The following is an 18,542-nucleotide window of genomic DNA, read 5'->3' on the forward strand; positions in this document are numbered from 1 at the left end:
ATAACAAATTAATAAGCCCAGAAACTCATGCATCCAAGCTGCAGACATAATATACAGAAGAACGGAAAAGAAAACCGAGGATCTGTTAGACAACAGTAAGTTTGGCTTAAGGGAAGGTAGAGACACCAGAGAGGCAATTCTGACATTGTGCTTGATAACAGAAGCAAGGCTGAAGAAAAATCAAGTCACACTCATAGGCCCTGTTGATCTAGAAAAAGCATTTGACAATATAAACTGATGCAAGATATTCAAAATTCCGAGGAAACTATGAGTAAGCTATACGGAAATGACAGATACTACTCAATATGTACAAGAACCAAGAGCGGTCAATACGATTTGAAGACCTGGAAAAAAGTGAACCAATTAAAAAGGGGTTCAATCTATACATTCAACAAGCAGTGACAGAAATAAGCAAAAGGTTCAAGAGTGGGGTTAAAATTCAAGATGGAAGGATATCAATGGTAAGATCTGCTGATGAAATTGCTATCCTCAGTGGAGCTGAAGAAGAATTACAGAATCTATTGAATGAAATGAACAGTGTAGTGAGTACAAAATATGGATAGAGAGAAAACCAGAACAAAAAAGGTAAAGAGAATAGCAATAAACTTATCAAATTTTGTGATCATGAAGTGGACAAAGCTAAGGCATTCTGCTACTTTGGAAGCGAAATAATCCCATGGTGGATGGAGCAAGAATGACATATAAAGCAGACTAGCATACACAGTAAGGGCATTCCTGACCAAGAGAAATCTAATGGTATCAAACATAGGCTAATTTGACAAAGAAATTTCTAAGAACATATGTTTGGAGCACAGCACTGTAAGGTCGCTGATCACGGACACTGGAAAAACCGTAACAAAGGGAACTGAAGTGCTTCAGAAGTGATGCTACAGAAGAATGCTTTGAATTAGGTGGACATAAGATTAGGAATATGAGGATCTTCTGCAGAAACATTTGAAGAACACAGACAAGAAGAAGGGGCAGTATGTTATGACATCAGGAGACAATCTCCATGGTACTAGAGGGGGTTGCAGAAAGTAAAAACTGCAGAGGGAGACAGAGACTGTAACACATTCAACACATGAGGAGCTAAAGATGCTGGTGCACGAGAGGATTTCATGGCGGGCATATTAAACCAATCAGAAGACTGATGATGAAAAAACAAAAAAGCTGTTAAGAAGTCAGCAACACTTTTTTTTTCTCTTCTTCTCTCGAATAACGCCATTTGGAGGGTACGATGAATCAACTTTGGCTACTCTTCATTGTATTAGATTTCTTCAGTTTCCAAATTTCCTTCATCCTTTCAGAGTGTTGTTCCCTTTCTTCTTGAGTCCACTTTCGTCTAGTTATTTTCTTTCTCTCCTGAAATTCTGCCTTTTGAACTGCCTTTCTGAAATGTGTTCTGTTTTCTATTGTGTCTATTGTAACTCCAGCATTTTCAATGTCCTTTTCAGTCTCTATGAACCATGCTGGCTTGGATTTGTAGCTATTGAGTAATGTGAATATCCACTTGGTTAGTCTGTTGTTATCCATTCTGAATATATGTCCAAAAAACTGTAGTCTCCTCTCCCTCATTACATCAGTTAGTTTCTCCGTTTTCAGATATAGCTCTCTGTTTGGTCTTAACCTGTATTCAGCATTATCGTTTCTTTTAGCTCCCAGTATTTTCCTTAAAATTCTTCTTTCGACCTTCTCTAGTTTCTCAAGATCTCCATTTCTTGCTAGTTTAAGTGTTTCTGCCACATAGAGAGCTTCAGGTCTGGCCACTGTTTGGTAGTGTCTTAATTTCGTGTTCCAGGACAAGGATTTTTTATTATAAACATTTTTGGTCATATGAAACACTCTTTCCATTTTGTGCACTCTAGTTTCTATAGCTATCTTTTCTTTGGCATTGTATGTAATCCACTCTCCTAGGTATTTAAAGGAATCTGTTTTGTGTATTGTGTTGCTGTCAACTGCAATATTTTGAGGAGCATCACAGATGTTTGTCATAAACTTTGTTTTTTCATAGGATATTTGTAGTCCTACTTTGGCTGCTTGTTTTTGTAGTTCTCTTATTTGTTCTTGGGCATTGTCTAGTGAATCTGTAATCAATGCCATGTCATCTGCGAAGGCTAAACAGTCGACAGTGATCTTCTTTGGATTTCTCCCTAGTTGAATCCCTTTAGTATTGATGGCCTTCCTCCATTCTCGAACACCTTCTCCAAGACACAATTGAAAAGCAGAGGTGACAGACCATCTCCCTGTCGAACACCTGACTTTATTTCAAACGATTTTGAGAGCTCTCCCCTAAATTTTACTTTCGATTTTGTATTTGTCAAAGTACCTTTAATTATTGCAGTTGTTTTAGCATCGAGTCCCAATTCTTTTAAGATATCAAGCAGTGTATTTCTGTCAATTGAATCATAGGCAACATTTTGGAAGTTCTGTTTCAGATTTCTGCCAACCTCAGCAATCTAACAGTTGTGACATTATAGTTTTGTGGTTTTAAAATTTGTGAATGACTTTGATTAGTAACTGCATTTGTACATATACTTAAATGCACTACTGAGTATGGGACACCATCACAAAAGTTTGATAAATGGTTTAAATTCCAGCTTCCTCCTACTCACTGCACTGTATTATGGAAGCCCCAATTAATTTAATGCACCTTGCTACAAATAAGTACTGTCTTTGAAGATAAATGGTTCATTATTGCACATTCATGAATCCATGTTACTTCCATGCCAAAATTTATACTACAGCAGCTGATTGCACAAGCCTGTGAGTTGTCAGTCCTGGAAGACAAACAATACAACATTCCCCTCTTACATCCACTTAACCCACAGGGCCCACACCACTTACCCCTCTTTCCCTGATTTAAGCAGCCTAATTTACTTAGCTCATAGCAGAATTCAGCAACATCAATTAACATTAAGCACATCATAAAATATTACTGTTTCTATAAGTATTTCTGTTACTGAGCAGGAGAACTACACTCTTACAAAGCTGTTAATGTTATTTGACGTTTTTGGATTCAGCTGCTGGTTGTTAGATGCGTGTTATAAAACATGGCTGCAAACCACGGGAACCACGAACACTTGATTTGGGCTGCAGTTTGACAACCACTCGTCTGGAGCATAATTACTAATGACACTCAGATGTGCTGACTACAAATTAATCATCATAAATTAATAACTGTCACTTTTTTTCGTTTTTCTGTCAAGTGATCTCATCAGACGCTATTCACATTTTTGGAGCATCTCCACTGGTTATACTGCAAGCATTACGAGTAGACAATGCATCTTTGGATAGTTACATATTCTTAAGAATGCTGTTATTGGCACTATCCTCAAAAACAGAGGACCACAATTGAAAAGAGAACAACACAGCAATGACTGCAAAACAAAACATCCACAGAGACTTCATAAACTACAAATAAAGTTTCAAATCAAGAAAGTCTACTGTACAAGGAAATCACACACAATGACCAAAGAATCTGGCTCAAAACGCTATGAAGAAAATGAAACCAGTGACTGTGTGCAGTGCAAATCAGATTACAGCCTCTGTTAATATGAAAGGAGAAGCAGCTGTCATCAGAACACTGAACAACGAAACTCAAAACACTTAGCAATACCACCTAGAATATCTCGTCCTTAAGCAAAACTGTCATTCAGCCTATAAATACTGCAAACAAGTATCCTATACCCATAATGGTTACAATGCAACTGCTGATGCTTTGTAAAAAAATTAAAGAAGCTTAGAGTGTCTATACTGTAGAGCTTCTCAACTTTTAGTCTACAACAGAGAACCTGAAGATGGTGTTTATTTTCTATGCCGTCCCCCAAAGTCAGTGCAGAGTTTTGTTAATTTGGTCTATTTGTTTCATACGAGCGCCGCTTCTGGGCTACCACAATATTCATATGGAAATTATTGATGTGGAATGAAATGGCACAGATGGGCAGACTGTTCTAGAATTTGCAGAGACTATCCATACACTGCTGATGAGTGATGACAAATTACTTTATTTTAACATTGGTCACTGTACGGCAGTTTATGGTATTATGTAAATTAGAGTGGAGCACCTTTTAATTAAAATAACTAATGGTCACTATATTTCTGAACAGTGGAAGTAGGATTGCAGTGAGCTATTTACCTAACTAAATGTAACATATGAAACCTATGTAATGACTATCATTTAAGTTGCATATATGATAGCAGTATTTGTTATGCAATTATCTGCAGAATTATTGAAATTAGCACAATTCAAATTGAAGCTAAATACAAGAGACATTGCTTTCAAACTGATCTTACGTATATTTTTCATACCAGTACACAATTTAACTGCAATGTGAGCAATGTTTAACATGCCATATACTATGTAAATCTTATTAAAGAAGCAAGATGCACAAAGAATCAAACCACATGCAAAAATTACCGCGTCCTACAGTCATTCTGGACTGTGCAGATGGCCTGCTGAGTGGCACCCACTTTTATTAGCCACTTTTGTGAAAGACAGTCTCTGTGGCGGCCAGCCAGTGGCCAGGTTTCACGTCAAAGAGTACGTGTAGATGTACATCCCATATGCCATTATTTCTTTGGTGCATGTGACACTATATCTTTATTATGTCAACAGAACAAATCGCTGGTTCTATTTCAATATTAAGCTGACTAAGTAAAAGCAACTGGCAACTGTTGAAGGAGCACCTTTCCAGGACTATTGCAGGTATATGAAGTCTAATTAACATCTATCTCTACATTCCTGCAAATATTTTGAAGTTTTTGGCTTTTTAACAAAGTAAGTGTTGCACTTAATTCTCCCCTGCTCTCTTAATGATACTTTATATTACAACAAATTGATTAGAGCTATCAAATGTTATATTACACCAGAAAAATTGTCAAAAAGAGATGTGTTTCCATGCAAGGTCCAAAATGTAATTACTGTGTTGTCTTATTCTGCTAACTAAGATTATAACAAGCATTTATAGCTTTCATATTATAATAATTATTATTACATAAAATATATTGGTAATAACCTTTCATTAATTTTGCGAAGCCAGTATTCCCCATGAAGTCATTAACTTGAAGTATCAATGGAAATTACATTACTCAATCTTTCTGCACTAAGAACTAACAATTCCATTCATTTTTCTTTAATTATGCATGCAAGAAGATTTTTGTATCTTACTGTTCAATACTTTACATAGCGCTTAATATTAATCTCGGCATCATGCATAAGTTCTTAATAAGACCAAAGTTACATAATTCAAGTGGGTAGAAAAGAAAGACTAAGAAGAACAATATGTTCAGCCATGAGAGGGAGAAAAACAGAAGAGGGGGGAGGGGGAGGAGGGAATCTAGAAAGAGAGAGAGAGAGAGAGAGAGAGAGAGAGAGAGAGAGAGAGAGAATGAACGTGCAATATACTGTAAAATTAAGCATAGATCAGAATTAAGACTGTGGGAAAGAAATTAAGCATTTTTAACAAATTAATACCTTTGTAATAATTTGGTGGCTTCTTTTGCCTCTATCTCGACACCCAATTCTTTAAATGCTTTGATCAGTTCTTCAACGTCAATTCGACCTGTAAGATGTTCCAGAGATCACGTAAAGAAAGATAGTTTAAAACAATGGCTATGGCAATAAAAACCGCAATGTGGCTGTAGAAACACACACTTGCTATTTGACAACAAATTTTCTGTGTAGTTCAATAATTTCAAGACGCAATAAAATTGGCATTTTAGTTTTGAATGTACAACTGACTTTCATTCAGAACAAGTAACAGCCAGCTCAATAATGAGATATTTCAATAAAAAGTAATGTTACAGAAAATTTTAGTAGCTAAAGAAGAAGTTTCTTTTTAACCAGTACACACAGTTGATCGGAGGGAGGGGAGGGGGCGGGGGGACGATGAGCTCCTAAATCAAACAACAAATTTAACTGGAGTGGGTATTACGAACTCACTCTTCATTACACACAAGCTCTCAATATTGCTACCAAATTTATGACTGGCTGTTTACAATTAATGAGAACGATAAAGCTTTACACCTACATTTCACTGTTAACTACACAATTTGTAAGTATCAGTAAATATCACTTATTGATAAAGGACGAATGGAAGCTTGTAAAATAAATTCAACTTCATTTCTACTGATTAAAATTACAATAATTCAATCTAGAACAAAGTCAGTACGTTTGCATAATGCCTATAGTTTTCTTTTGACAAGCACAATTTTAGATATATGAAGAACAAATCTGAGCCAAACACCAAACAATTCCATTTGGGAATGACCAAGGAGTAAACAGGACAGGCCATTCTTGCTGGTAAATCCATGCTCTGTCCTGCTCGGTAACTGACTGCGAAAAGAGGTACTTGCTTATTCTAATGTAGCCCACTTCGACAAGGAATACGATTAGACCAGTAGAAGTTTCAGCAGAACTAAATCTAATCTGTAGTACTGGTATTTGCACAATTTATTTATATATTGTGCCAGCTCACATGGAAATTATTTCTGCAGAAACAAGCATAAAAAATGCAAGAAGGTGAACATTAACTCAGAATGATCTGCAAATTGGTATACAATACATTATCGTGGACAGAAAGTTCACAAACCATCTACCATAGCATCAGTGTGCTACGTAGTCAAATATCACGAAACGACATATTTTAGTACTCTTACGATTTGGAAAAGTTCAACAGGTACAAGTAACAGCACCGATAACGCTTCAAATTGACAGCTTTCCTCTCCTAGCTAAGCACAACCTCTGAGTCCTGCAAATGAATGTGTCCTGTCACATTCTCAACATAAATAAGTATGCTGATCAAAGGAGTAAGTCAGAAAAAGTAATGGCAAGAAATGTGTATGATACTGCTTTGTGTAACACTTCTACAGAAAAAAATAAACCATTTCATATCAATGGCATACATAATAAATAATACATTGACAATTGGAACTTCACAGTATAATGGCATACAGTGCTAATGTTAACTTTTTTCCATTAATTAGGGTAGTGCACTGACTCAACAACGGAATTTATCACAATTTGTGGCAAGCCAAGTAGTTTAAAGTATAGATGTTGGTCCATGGTGAGGTAACGAACACCATCTAAGCCTTACTTTTGAGACTTATTCAACACATTGACTGCCACAAGGCTGCTGGTGGCCTCTGTTGAACATCACACCTAATGCAATAATCTTGACCTGGCGGTGAAGCACCCATCACTATGCATGCGGCAGTCAACATGTTAAGGAAGGTTTGAGGAACTAGAGATAACAACCTAATGAAATACTATTGGTATTTTGACTTTTGGATAAATTGTTTGAGTGCTGCTGATATCTCTGATGTACAAAATTAAAATTTTTGTTATTTCGTAGTTTTGATATATCATAAAGAATGGTACTTATTTAAAAAGTTATTAGGTTTGGAAACAGGAAACTTGTTGATTTTGTTTTATGAAAACTCTGTCATTGTTGACTCAGACTAAAGTTGTCAAGAAATTTGTTTAATTTCAATAAAACACTTTTCAACACTTATTACTTTTAAATTTAAAAAATCAAAGCTAGCTAATTACACTAAACCTGTATTAACACATATCATAGAAAATAGTTCTAAATAGAAAACACTGTAAGGAATTTGCAACATTAACATTTTTTGAAGTTACCTTCAGTATCTTAGTTCAGTGAGGCTCAAGGGACTGATATTCAAAAGTGCTGTCAATTTACAAACAAAAAACTGTCAACCCATGAATAGTTTCACTCTAAAAAAAATAAAAAAGGAAGATGTATAAAGGATATTTAATGCACATTTTTAGAACAGAATTCTTCCCCACAGAATGTTCATTTCTCCCTCTATTGTAAAAGAGGGTGATTAAATCATTTACCCAGTGGTGCTGTTATACAAAGTTTTAAAGAATTTTAACACAAATTCTACATAGAGCATTAGTTCTAATTTCTGTATAAAGTGACTCCACACATTACATCACATCATCAGCTGATTAGCTTATGTCAGACTCAGTGACTAATCAACTGAAAGGCAAAAATTCAAGCTTACCACACTACAAGGTTCTGAATAAACAGTCAACTTCAGACAAGTAGCAGATTAACCAAATCAATTATATAAAGTGATGTGTAGCAATACAAGGAGTAGCAAATTTGTTGTAAAAATCAGTACATTACTTTATGGACGGTACTTTTAGTACATGTATTGCGTTCATGTCAAGCAAGTGTCGATTTGTGACGTCATCGTCCAGACACGCATCAATTGTGATCTAAATCTGTTTTGGCAAATTAATAGTTTCTCTCAGGCGATAAAAGTTTTTCGATTATGAAATATTCAACTCTCTAAGTCTATTCTGAATGGGAAATATTTAATATAAAGTTATTTTGGTTTTTCTATGTATGAAAAGGAGAGTGTATTTATGGGCAGCTTTTATTCCGAGATGACGACATACTTAAAGTGCAAAAGTGCGCGTGTATATTTCACTTGCCGGTGCAAGAATTTTATTTTATGATTCTGAATCGGATATCGATAAATCCGATTCCAGTTAGATTTTTACATGAGATCACATCATTGTAAAAGAGTTGTTTGGCTCATCAGGGAAATACTGAAAACTTCGCACTAGATTTCAAATAAGTTACATGCCAGTGAGAGATCGGGCTGTTCAGTAAATTGTGGACAATAGTTACAAATATGCTTTGATTTAATCCACAAAGCTCAAATTAATTTTGAACCAAGTGCTGATTTGGACAATAACTAAACAAAAGGTTATTTAAACTACTGAGGATCAGTTTTAATAGAGACACGTATGACGATGTTGATTACGTTGGAAGCAACGCTGTAATGAATTCATTGAAACGGTTTGCGAAACAGAGAAGTCCATTACACACATAAAATGCTACACGAAGTTTGATGGTGCATGAGATTATGAGTGTGTTTCTTTTCTTTTTCACAAATACCAATAAACAGACAATGAGAGTATTAACTGTTGTATAATTTCATTGTACCGCTACGGAACGTCTCTTCACCAAAACATCTCAGGATGCCGAGGCACACAAGAAGAGGCATCGGCAAAGATGGATGGGAATAGTATTACTGTATATGTGTAATACCTAGCCTGCCAAGAAGTCAAGGAGAATTCATACAAAAATAATAAGTGCTTACCATGTACACTATCTGATCAAAAGTATCTGTATACCTATTAGTGGAAATTAATACGGTATGTGTCAACCCTTCACCTTTATGACTGCTAGAACTCTGCTGGGGTCTTTTTCAATGAGGCATCTGAATAATTGGAGGAACTGCAGTGCATTCTTCCTCAAGAGCCGAAACTAAAGCGAGCTGTAATGTTCGGCGCTAGGGTCTGGAGTAAAGTTGACATTCTAACTTATCCCAGTGGTGTTCCATGGGGTTCAGGGTGAGGCTCTCACTCCATTTCAGGATTGGAAGTGTCCACAAACCATTACCTAGATTAGATTAATACTTGTTCCACAGATCATGAATACGACACTTCGTAATGATGTGGAACGTGTCAGGTTAATAAAAGATGTCTGTACAAGATATTACATTACACAAAATATTGCATGACACTAATGTAAGTTTTTTCCCCCCCTCAATTTATATCTAAAAATTCAGCCAATGAGTAGAAGGAGTTGTCATCTAGAAATTCTTTTAATTTATTTTTAAATGGTAGTTGGCTATCTGCCAGGCTTTTGATGCTGTTTGGTAGGTGACCAAAGACTTTTGTGGCAGCATAATTTACCCCTTTCTGTGCCAAAGTCAGATTTAACCCTGCATAGTGAAGATCATCCTTTCTCCTGGTGTTATAGCTATGCACACTGCTATTACTTTTGAATTGGGTTGGATTATTAACAACAAATTTCATAAGTGAATATATATACTGTGAGGTTACTGTGAGGATCCCTAGATCCTTAAATAGATGTCTGCACAGAGCCTGCTTAACCGAAGGGTGCATCATCATCTCCATTACCATCAACCATCGACTCTGAACTGTTCCCTTACTGTTCACAGTACACGACACTAAAGTGTGTTAATATCCTTCTACATATAGCACTTCTTACAGCACAATGAAGGAAACACACCCTAACATAGAAAACACCCCCATACCAAATCACCACTTCCCTCATACTTCACCATTGGCACAACACACTTGGGCAGGTTACTAAATCCTCTCCATCACATTGCTGCAAGGTACAGCACAATTCATCACTCTAAATCATTCATTTTTGGTCATCTACTGTCAAGTGAAGTCACTCCTTACATCACCTCAAGTGTTGCTATGCACTGACAACAGAAATGTGCAGCTTGTGAAGAGCTGCTTGACCACTGTATCCCATTCTTTTTAACTCCTTACACACAGTCACTGTACTAACTGGTGGCACTTTGGAAGTTGAGAGTAACCACTTCTGCTGACTTCATGCTGTGCACACACTCTCTCTCTCTCTCTCTCTCTCTCTCTCTCTCTCTCTCTCTCTCTCTCTCTCTCTCAGCTCAGTGAATAGAATTACAGAGTACATTTATCAGCATATTCCATAAAACTGTGTTGAACTGGAAATAACTATTTACAAGTGAATTAAGTCTGTTATATGCTTATTTTTATACAGTGTGCAAATCTCATTTTAGCCCTTAATACACAGTAACCACTTTGCTCCATAGACAGGATCTTTTTTCAAAACTCTTAAATTTTTTTTGTACACAGCTATTGTCATAAATCTTTGACAACTATTGAAAAATGCAGTTTGTAGTGAAAATATCCAAATCAACAGCTAGGGTAATCTTGTTAGCGATCCAAAAACAGTTGCAGACACATTCAACAACAATTTTTTAACAGTAACAAAAAAAAAAAAATAGGTTTACAAGGGTACATGAAGCAAGCCATCAAACTTTTGAAAGCTAAAGTACCTGGTTCAGTACAACACATGAAGGTAAAAACAGTCACTGTTCAAGAAATTGAAAGAGTTATTAAATCCCTGAAAAGTAAAAATTCTGCTGGAATCTACAACATTTCTAACAAATTATTAAAATACTGCTCCAGCCATGTAAGTGAAGTCCATTGCCACATTTTTGATGCGTCACTTAAGCAAGGAATAGTTCCTGAGAGGCTTAAGTATGCAGTTGTACAACCGCTGTATAAGAAGGGGGATAAGACGGATACTGCTAACTATAGGCCAATATCGCCGCTGACAAGCTTTTCAAAGGTTTTAGAGAAACTAATGCATGCCAGGATAGTTAATCATCTCAGTGAACACAATAACTTCAGCAAAAGTCACTTTGGATTTCAGAAAGGTTTGTCAACAGAAGATGCAATATTTGCATTTACTGGCAAACTCTTGGAATCTATCAACAAAAACTGAAAGTGATTGGCATATTTTGTGACATAACAAAAGCATTTGACTGTGTAAATCACCAAATTCTTTTACAAAAAGCTACACATTTCGGTATAAGTGGTGCAGCAGGGAAATGGCTTGACCCATATCTGTCAAACAGGAAACAAAAAGTTTTAGTAGATAGTCAAGATGGGGTACCATCACATGTGGAGTGCAGCAGGGCTCAGTTCTGGGCCCCCTACTTTTTATTATATTTATAAATGATCTCCCTCTCTCTACAAAATATTGTAGATTTACCATTTTCACGGATGACACTACACTACTTATTGATAATTCAGTAGATAAACTTGAGGTAACAGCAAATAAGGTTTTTAATTAAAATGGTGAACTGGTTCAACATTAATGGTCTTTCTTTAAATTACTGAAACAAACTACATTCAGTTCCACAAAACATCCAAAAATGAGGAAATAGTAGTAAAAATAGGTGAGTAGACAATAACCAGGGTAGATTCCTCAAAATACCTAGGCTTGCATATTGATAGCAAACTGAATTGGTCAAACCACATCGTGGATCTATGCAAAAGACTAAGTTCAGCAACATACACATTGTGCAGTGTTTCTTCTTATAGAAATATGGAAACCATGAAGTCAGCATATTATGGTTACTTTCATGCAACTATGGCATTTGGAATTATATTTTGGGGAAATCAGCCACTGGCTAAAAAAGTACTGTGTGTACAAAAAAGAGCCATAAGGATCATGTGTGGAGTCCATCCTAGAGCCACATGCAGGAATCTTTTTAAGAAGCTTGAAATACTTACATCCAGTGCGAAATATATATTCTCGTTGATGTGCTTCATAAGGAAAGAAAAATCCATCTTTAAGCTGAATAGTGCATATCAGTCACAATACTAGAAGGAAACATGATATCCACTATGAACAGCCAAATCTAAGAATGGTGCACAAAGGAGTCCATTTCAGTGGCTGTAAGATTTTTAATGCCCTCCCTTCAAGAATTAAGTGTTTGGTAGATGATCTCTTGTTTAAAAAAACCTTAAAGCAGTTCATATTACAAGGATCATTTTATACAATAGAAGAGTTCCTGAACTACAGTGCTTAACATTTCTTGTATTGTAAATTACAAATGTATGCCCAAATTTGTATTTGTAATACCGAACATTTTTATTGTAAACATATTTTGCAATATTTATTTCTCTGTAACACTTATTATTTTGTAATCTTTATCCATCTCTAAAATGTATTTTATGTAGTGAGACCTAAGTTACTGTTAACTGTTTTTGTTTTGTTTTATGTATTACCATAAATTCTGGCCAAAATATTGTAAAATTGACACATTCCATATCCTGTGATAGTGTCACAACATGGATCACCAGAACAAGAGATAAATAAATAAATAAAAATAAATAAAGAACTTGCATCACAGTGAATATATGTATCAGTGATAGAGCTACCACCCAGGAGGAGACAGGAGCCCACTTTTGGAAGTGAAATTGTCTTCAATAGGCTGCTATTTACGAACTACAATATCACACATCCAAAGTACAGTAATAACTTTCTTCTAAATTTAGGAGTATAGGTGGCATTATTGATTGATTAATTGATCAAGTGGTACATTTTCTGACACTTAGCAGCATACTTAACCTACTGTGTAATAGGTAATGAACACTCACTAAATGATTTCATATCATCATTACAATCTGATGGTCAAAGATTTTTCACTTCATTTGGAGCACAGACTGACTTACACCTGTTAACACATTCTGACTGCAAATAGTTCCCGAAGCTATGATAAAGATCTACAATACTCTTAATATAACTGCATAGCAATGGCTTTATGCTGAATACATGGTGAGCAAAACTTTGGGTTGACTAGGATACAATAAAATAACAGCACTATGCATACAGACTTCAACTTTAAAGTAGTAGCATAGCTGTGGAGGATTCTGAAAAGTCAGTTTGTCTAAAATCTGTTCAGTAGAACTGGACATTAACTACTCATCATGCTATGAGAAGAATCTTCACTAATACTGATAACTTACTATAAAAGAGAGATGACAACAAACAGTAAATACCCTAAGAGAACAACTTCAGTTTAATTACCTACCTGTCTGTCTTATACCTGCGATTTCTTGTTACTGTATCAACTCATTCCCTCTATAGCAATATTCTGTTTAATGTGTTGCAAATACTGTGCCCACATGATGCTTACACCAAGTTGGATGGGACTGCGCCCAACCATACATTTCTGTAGTATTCTGACTGGACGACCTACTGTGCACATCATGTTCAAATTCTGACATCTAAATCGGTTTCAGCTGATAAGTCATTTTCAGCTGCCCATGAAGTTAGAGCTTTGTACCAATGCTGATCCCCTGCAGCTTAGGCCAAGGAACAACGACAGGGTATTGAAAATGACTTGCCAGATTAGCAATTTCACATTTTATGTTACTATCTGACTGCAATAAACTGTTTTGTAAAAAGAAATGTGTTCACTGCTGCTCTTGACTAGTATAATGGTAAATATCTACAAATACAATGGTTCAGGACTTAACTCCTCTGTCATTGGATGTTTTTGTTTTTAGCACATGAAATGCTGACAGAGGTGAAACTGTATGTGAAAAAACCTCAATAGCATGATGTTTCACTTTCTTGTCACATTTAAGCCCCTGTGCACCTAGCTGAGAAAGCTGGTTCACAGGCTCAAGTAAAGTATGAACATACCAGTTCCAATAAGGCCCCAGTAAAGCACCAAGTCTTCCTTTCAAGCTGACAATTTATTAACAAATAAAATTGTACTTTTTCAACACAAGTTTCCTGCAACATTTATCACAACTCTCATGCCACACTTCTGAGAGTACCATCAGCTGTAGAATGAAATGACGATAATGAAAATTTGTGCCAGACCAGGACTAGAGCCCAGATTTCCCACTTATCGCGAGCGGTCACCTTACCATTTGGCTATCAGTGCACAACTCACGGCCAGACCCAAACTTCCACATGTCATGAACCATACGTCTACGACCTGTAGACACACACACACACACACACACACACACACACACACACACACACACACACACACACAGTGTGTGTATCCCGTACAGATCAGACGTTTTGCTTCAAAGTCGCATGCCCAGTATTGGTATTCTACAGCTGATGGTAGTCATTATTTGCAATTGTGAATTCATCTGAATGTGTTAGTAACGGTTGCAGTCGCTGCACTGCAATATCATATGGGAAATAATTGGTCACCAAATGTGTGCATCTATGGAGGAGTGTGTTAGGGGGGAAGGGAGGGAGGGAGGGAGGGAGGGAGGGAGGGAGGGAGGGAGAGTAGGATGATATGAGTTGGAAATGTGACAAATTTAAACCTGTTTTTATGGAAGAACTACAAATTAATATTGTCTGGTGAATGGAAGCACTGTGTTGAAAAGTCAACTTGGAGTCTTTTGGGACATTTTGTTTGCATTGGTGGAAGGAATATCATTCTGAAAATGTACCATTAGAGAGCAGTTTTCACTGACATACTCTTTAGAAAATGCGGCTTGATCACAGGTCTTCCCAAAATATGAACGTAACTGTCTCTGGACTGGCAATAACTGGAAACTTCTTAGGTGGTTATTAGTTGGTATGTTACTGTTGTTCCATTTATCAGTACTGATTCAGTTCAGGCACCTGTGTTGTGCCTGATGTGATACCTGAGGAAAAACAATTGTGTTCATTGTTATCACCATCTGACAATACAAGTTGAAAAACTGTCACTTCCTCTCATAGTCGGCAGTCTAAGTTGTTCTTTTTTTAACTTTTGGCTGACTGTTGCAAAATCTCTGGATTATACTTAATTAACGATCAAACAATACTTAAGTATCAGGAAGGCAGAGTTTGCTCTTTCCATGTCATTTCTCTCCTAACAGAAGCCTATGCACTTAGTGGATCTTTCTTCCTCCATTCCCTACAACCCACTTTCAGCACTATCTTGTATGATGAAGTTAATTTTTTTTCCATGCTCTACCTTTTTCACATAAAGACTGCAGGTAGTCAATTAACAAAACAATTAGTCATAAAGATAATCCCTGAGCACATAACGAGTAATTCCTTGGATGTCTAAGAGGCTCTTGTAGTTTCCTTCTATGGGTTATTTATTGTCTAATAGGCCAACAGATCACACTTTTAACCATAATGTTCATCTTATTGCTGAAAGGCTGAACAGATATTGAAAGTTTAAAATCCTTGTTTTAGATAGATGGAAGCTCTAAATTCTCAGAAAATATGAATAACGGCTCAGAGAAACCAGTATTTAATTTTTACTGGTTTACAGATAGTACCACTGTCTCCATCAATGAACATGAAGCAGCAACTGCCTACCAGAAAATTAATACCTGAGGAAACAAAAGCAATTAACTTTGAGAATGGCAACCAGAAACTACGGTATTTAAGAGAAAGCAAATACATGCATCAGAATGACAGATTGTGCACAGAGTATAACAACACAACCACAATGTTACAATTCAGTGTTCGTAAGTCTACATATATGTCAAAATCTCTCTTGTTCTTATATTTCTTAAACAATGTACAATTCTAATGGAGACAGCAGACTTTACACTGAACCTCAAATATTTGTTGTCTAAACCAGCACAAAAGATTTCCACGAAAAGAATGGATCTGTCGCAGTACAGATTCTTGTGTCAGATATGCGAGACCTCACATCACTATCACATTAACTGATCTGTGATTACAAATCTGGCACCACACCCCTGAACTGCTGCTGTCTTGGTATACAAACAACAATCTTTAAGAAATGAAAGATTTCTCAATCATGTAAATGTGATTTAGACTTGAGCTCTCATAATATTAGATACCTGCCTATCTCCTTTACAAACATAAAGTAGGGCTATCATCTTGCCATATACATCTTCCATGCCAAAGGGTCTCTCTGGCACAATGTTCACGTAAACAACATGCAACAAATAATATTCCCCAAAGCACTTTTGCCATTTCAAGAACTGTACTTTGCACAAATTGCAGCCTATTGACTTATATAATGGACAAGCCTAAATTCAAGCTCTTTCATAAGACATAGAATCCAGTGCTTAGTCATCCACATGCATTTTTCCTGTCATGTGTGTGGATCTGTAATAATGAAAGGAACATGTTAACAGACAAGAAGTCTTGGCCACTTTCACTACGTGGTTGTCAAGCTGCTTAAATTTGAGGCTTTCTCCATTCCCTACAAACAAAGTTAACTGAACCTGTACCACAGCAACTGCTGTATACTTTTGGTAGTGCCTGAAATGCTATCTACAATGTATAGTGTTCTAGCCTTAAGAAAGAAGGAGGTTGGGATCTAAGATCCCACTGCCAGAAATTGAGCAAAGGTTCTGATTGGGGAAAGTAATAGCCCACACCCCTTCCTATGGAACCATCTCAACATTTGCTACGAGTGATTTAAGGAAACCAGCCAGCCAGCCAGCCAGGGATCTGAACCACTGTCATTCTGAATGTGAGTACAGTATCTTATTTCTGCAGCACTTGGTTCTAGCCTTCAGTGTCCTCCACTTCTTTATACGCCAAGTATTTTATCTTTAGGTGCAATACAAGGCTAAATGCCAAATTTCTGGAAGCCACTTGTGATCCAGGGAATCTAAGAGTCCTAGAGCTTTGCAGAGTACAGAGATCAAAGTTGGGGTTCTAGTGGAGTGAGAAGAGTTGGTAATAGTAGTGTGAACAGGTTGAAGAGGACAGTAAGTTCCAGCATGACCTACATTATGATTTGGAAGCAAAGAGAGACTTTAGTCTCTGCTTTGATCCCCTTCACAGGCAGAAGGGGCCAGCTGAATGAAAGATGATAGACCGCGTGTAGTAGAAATGCATCCAAGTGCAAACTCTAGATGTTTAACTGTAGTGCAATTGGTGCGATTAATATTTAGTCAAAGAGTGCACTAAACCAGCATCCTATTAATACATGTCAAAGGTGATATTAGTGCATTACTTTTTATCAGTCTTATTTCAGATTTTATCTAATCAATTATCGACAATATAATGTAAATGGATAGATAAAAAATTACTCAACAAGCAGCAGGGGAACGCGCACACACACAAAAAAGGATTTAACATTTACCAGCTTTTGGAGCCAGTGGCTATTTCTTCTGGCAGAAGAGTTGAAGGGGAATGAAGAGGGGGTGAAAGAAGAGGAGTGGAGAGGTTTAAGGAAGGGGTGCAGTTCAGGAAAGTCACCCAGAACCCTGGGTCAGTGGAGACTTACTGGGCAAGATGAGACAGAAAGGAAGACTGATTGTTAGGGACTGCACCGGACGTGATTTGGAGGCTTTCCTTGAACCTCTCCAGTGCTTTTCCTTCTCTCCTCTCCCTTCCACCTTCAATTCTTCTGCCAGAAGCAGGAGCCACTGGCTCCAACAGGTTGTAAATGTTAAATCCTTTGTGTGTGCATGTGCGTGTGTTCCCCTGCCACCACTTGGTGAGTATATTATTATCCATCCATTTACGTTAAAGTAAATATGTATCTAAAAACAAAGATGATGTGACTTACCGAACGAAAGCCCTGGCAGGTCGATAGACACACAAACAAACACAAACACACACAAAATTCAAGCTTTCGCAACAAACTGTTGCCTCATCAGGAAAGAGGGAAGGAGAGGGAAAGACGAAAGGATGTGGGTTTTAAGGGAGAGGGTAAGGAGTCATTCCAATCCCGGGAGCGGAAAGACTTACCTTAGGGGGAAAAAAGGACAGGTATACGCGCGCGCGTGCGCACGCGCAAGCGCGCGCACACGCGCACACGCGCACACGCGCACACGCGCACACGCGCACACGCGCACACGCGCACACGCGCACACGCGCACACGCGCACACGCGCACACGCGCACACGCGCACACGCGCACACGCGCACACGCGCACACGCGCACACGCGCACACGCGCACACGCGCACACGCGCACACGCGCACACGCGCACACGCGCACACGCGCACACGCGCACACGCGCACACGCGCACACGCGCACACGCGCACACGCGCACACGCGCACACGCGCACACACGCACACACGCACACACGCACACACGCGCACACGCGCACACGCGCACACGCACATCCATCCACACATATACAGACACAAGCAGACATATTTAAAGACAAAGAGTTTGTCTGCTTGTGTCTGTATATGTGTGTGTGTGTGTGTGTG

At 37.6% G+C, this 18,542-nt stretch overlaps 1 protein-coding gene across 2 annotated transcripts in view; it reads right to left on the reverse strand.

Moving 5' to 3' along the window:
- LOC126259885 (calcium-binding mitochondrial carrier protein SCaMC-2-B-like) overlaps positions 1 to 18,542 on the reverse strand; it is a 249,877-nt gene that overhangs the window by 177,941 nt on the left and 53,394 nt on the right. For both annotated transcript variants that reach the window (XM_049956957.1, XM_049956958.1), the window contains one exon: positions 5,474 to 5,561. In XM_049956957.1, the coding sequence (XP_049812914.1) occupies positions 5,474 to 5,561 (88 nt within the window). The remainder of the gene's footprint in view (positions 1 to 5,473; positions 5,562 to 18,542) is intronic.

The sequence above is a fragment of the Schistocerca nitens genome, chromosome 5, assembly GCF_023898315.1.
Source record: "Schistocerca nitens isolate TAMUIC-IGC-003100 chromosome 5, iqSchNite1.1, whole genome shotgun sequence".
NCBI lineage: Eukaryota > Metazoa > Arthropoda > Insecta > Orthoptera > Acrididae > Schistocerca > Schistocerca nitens.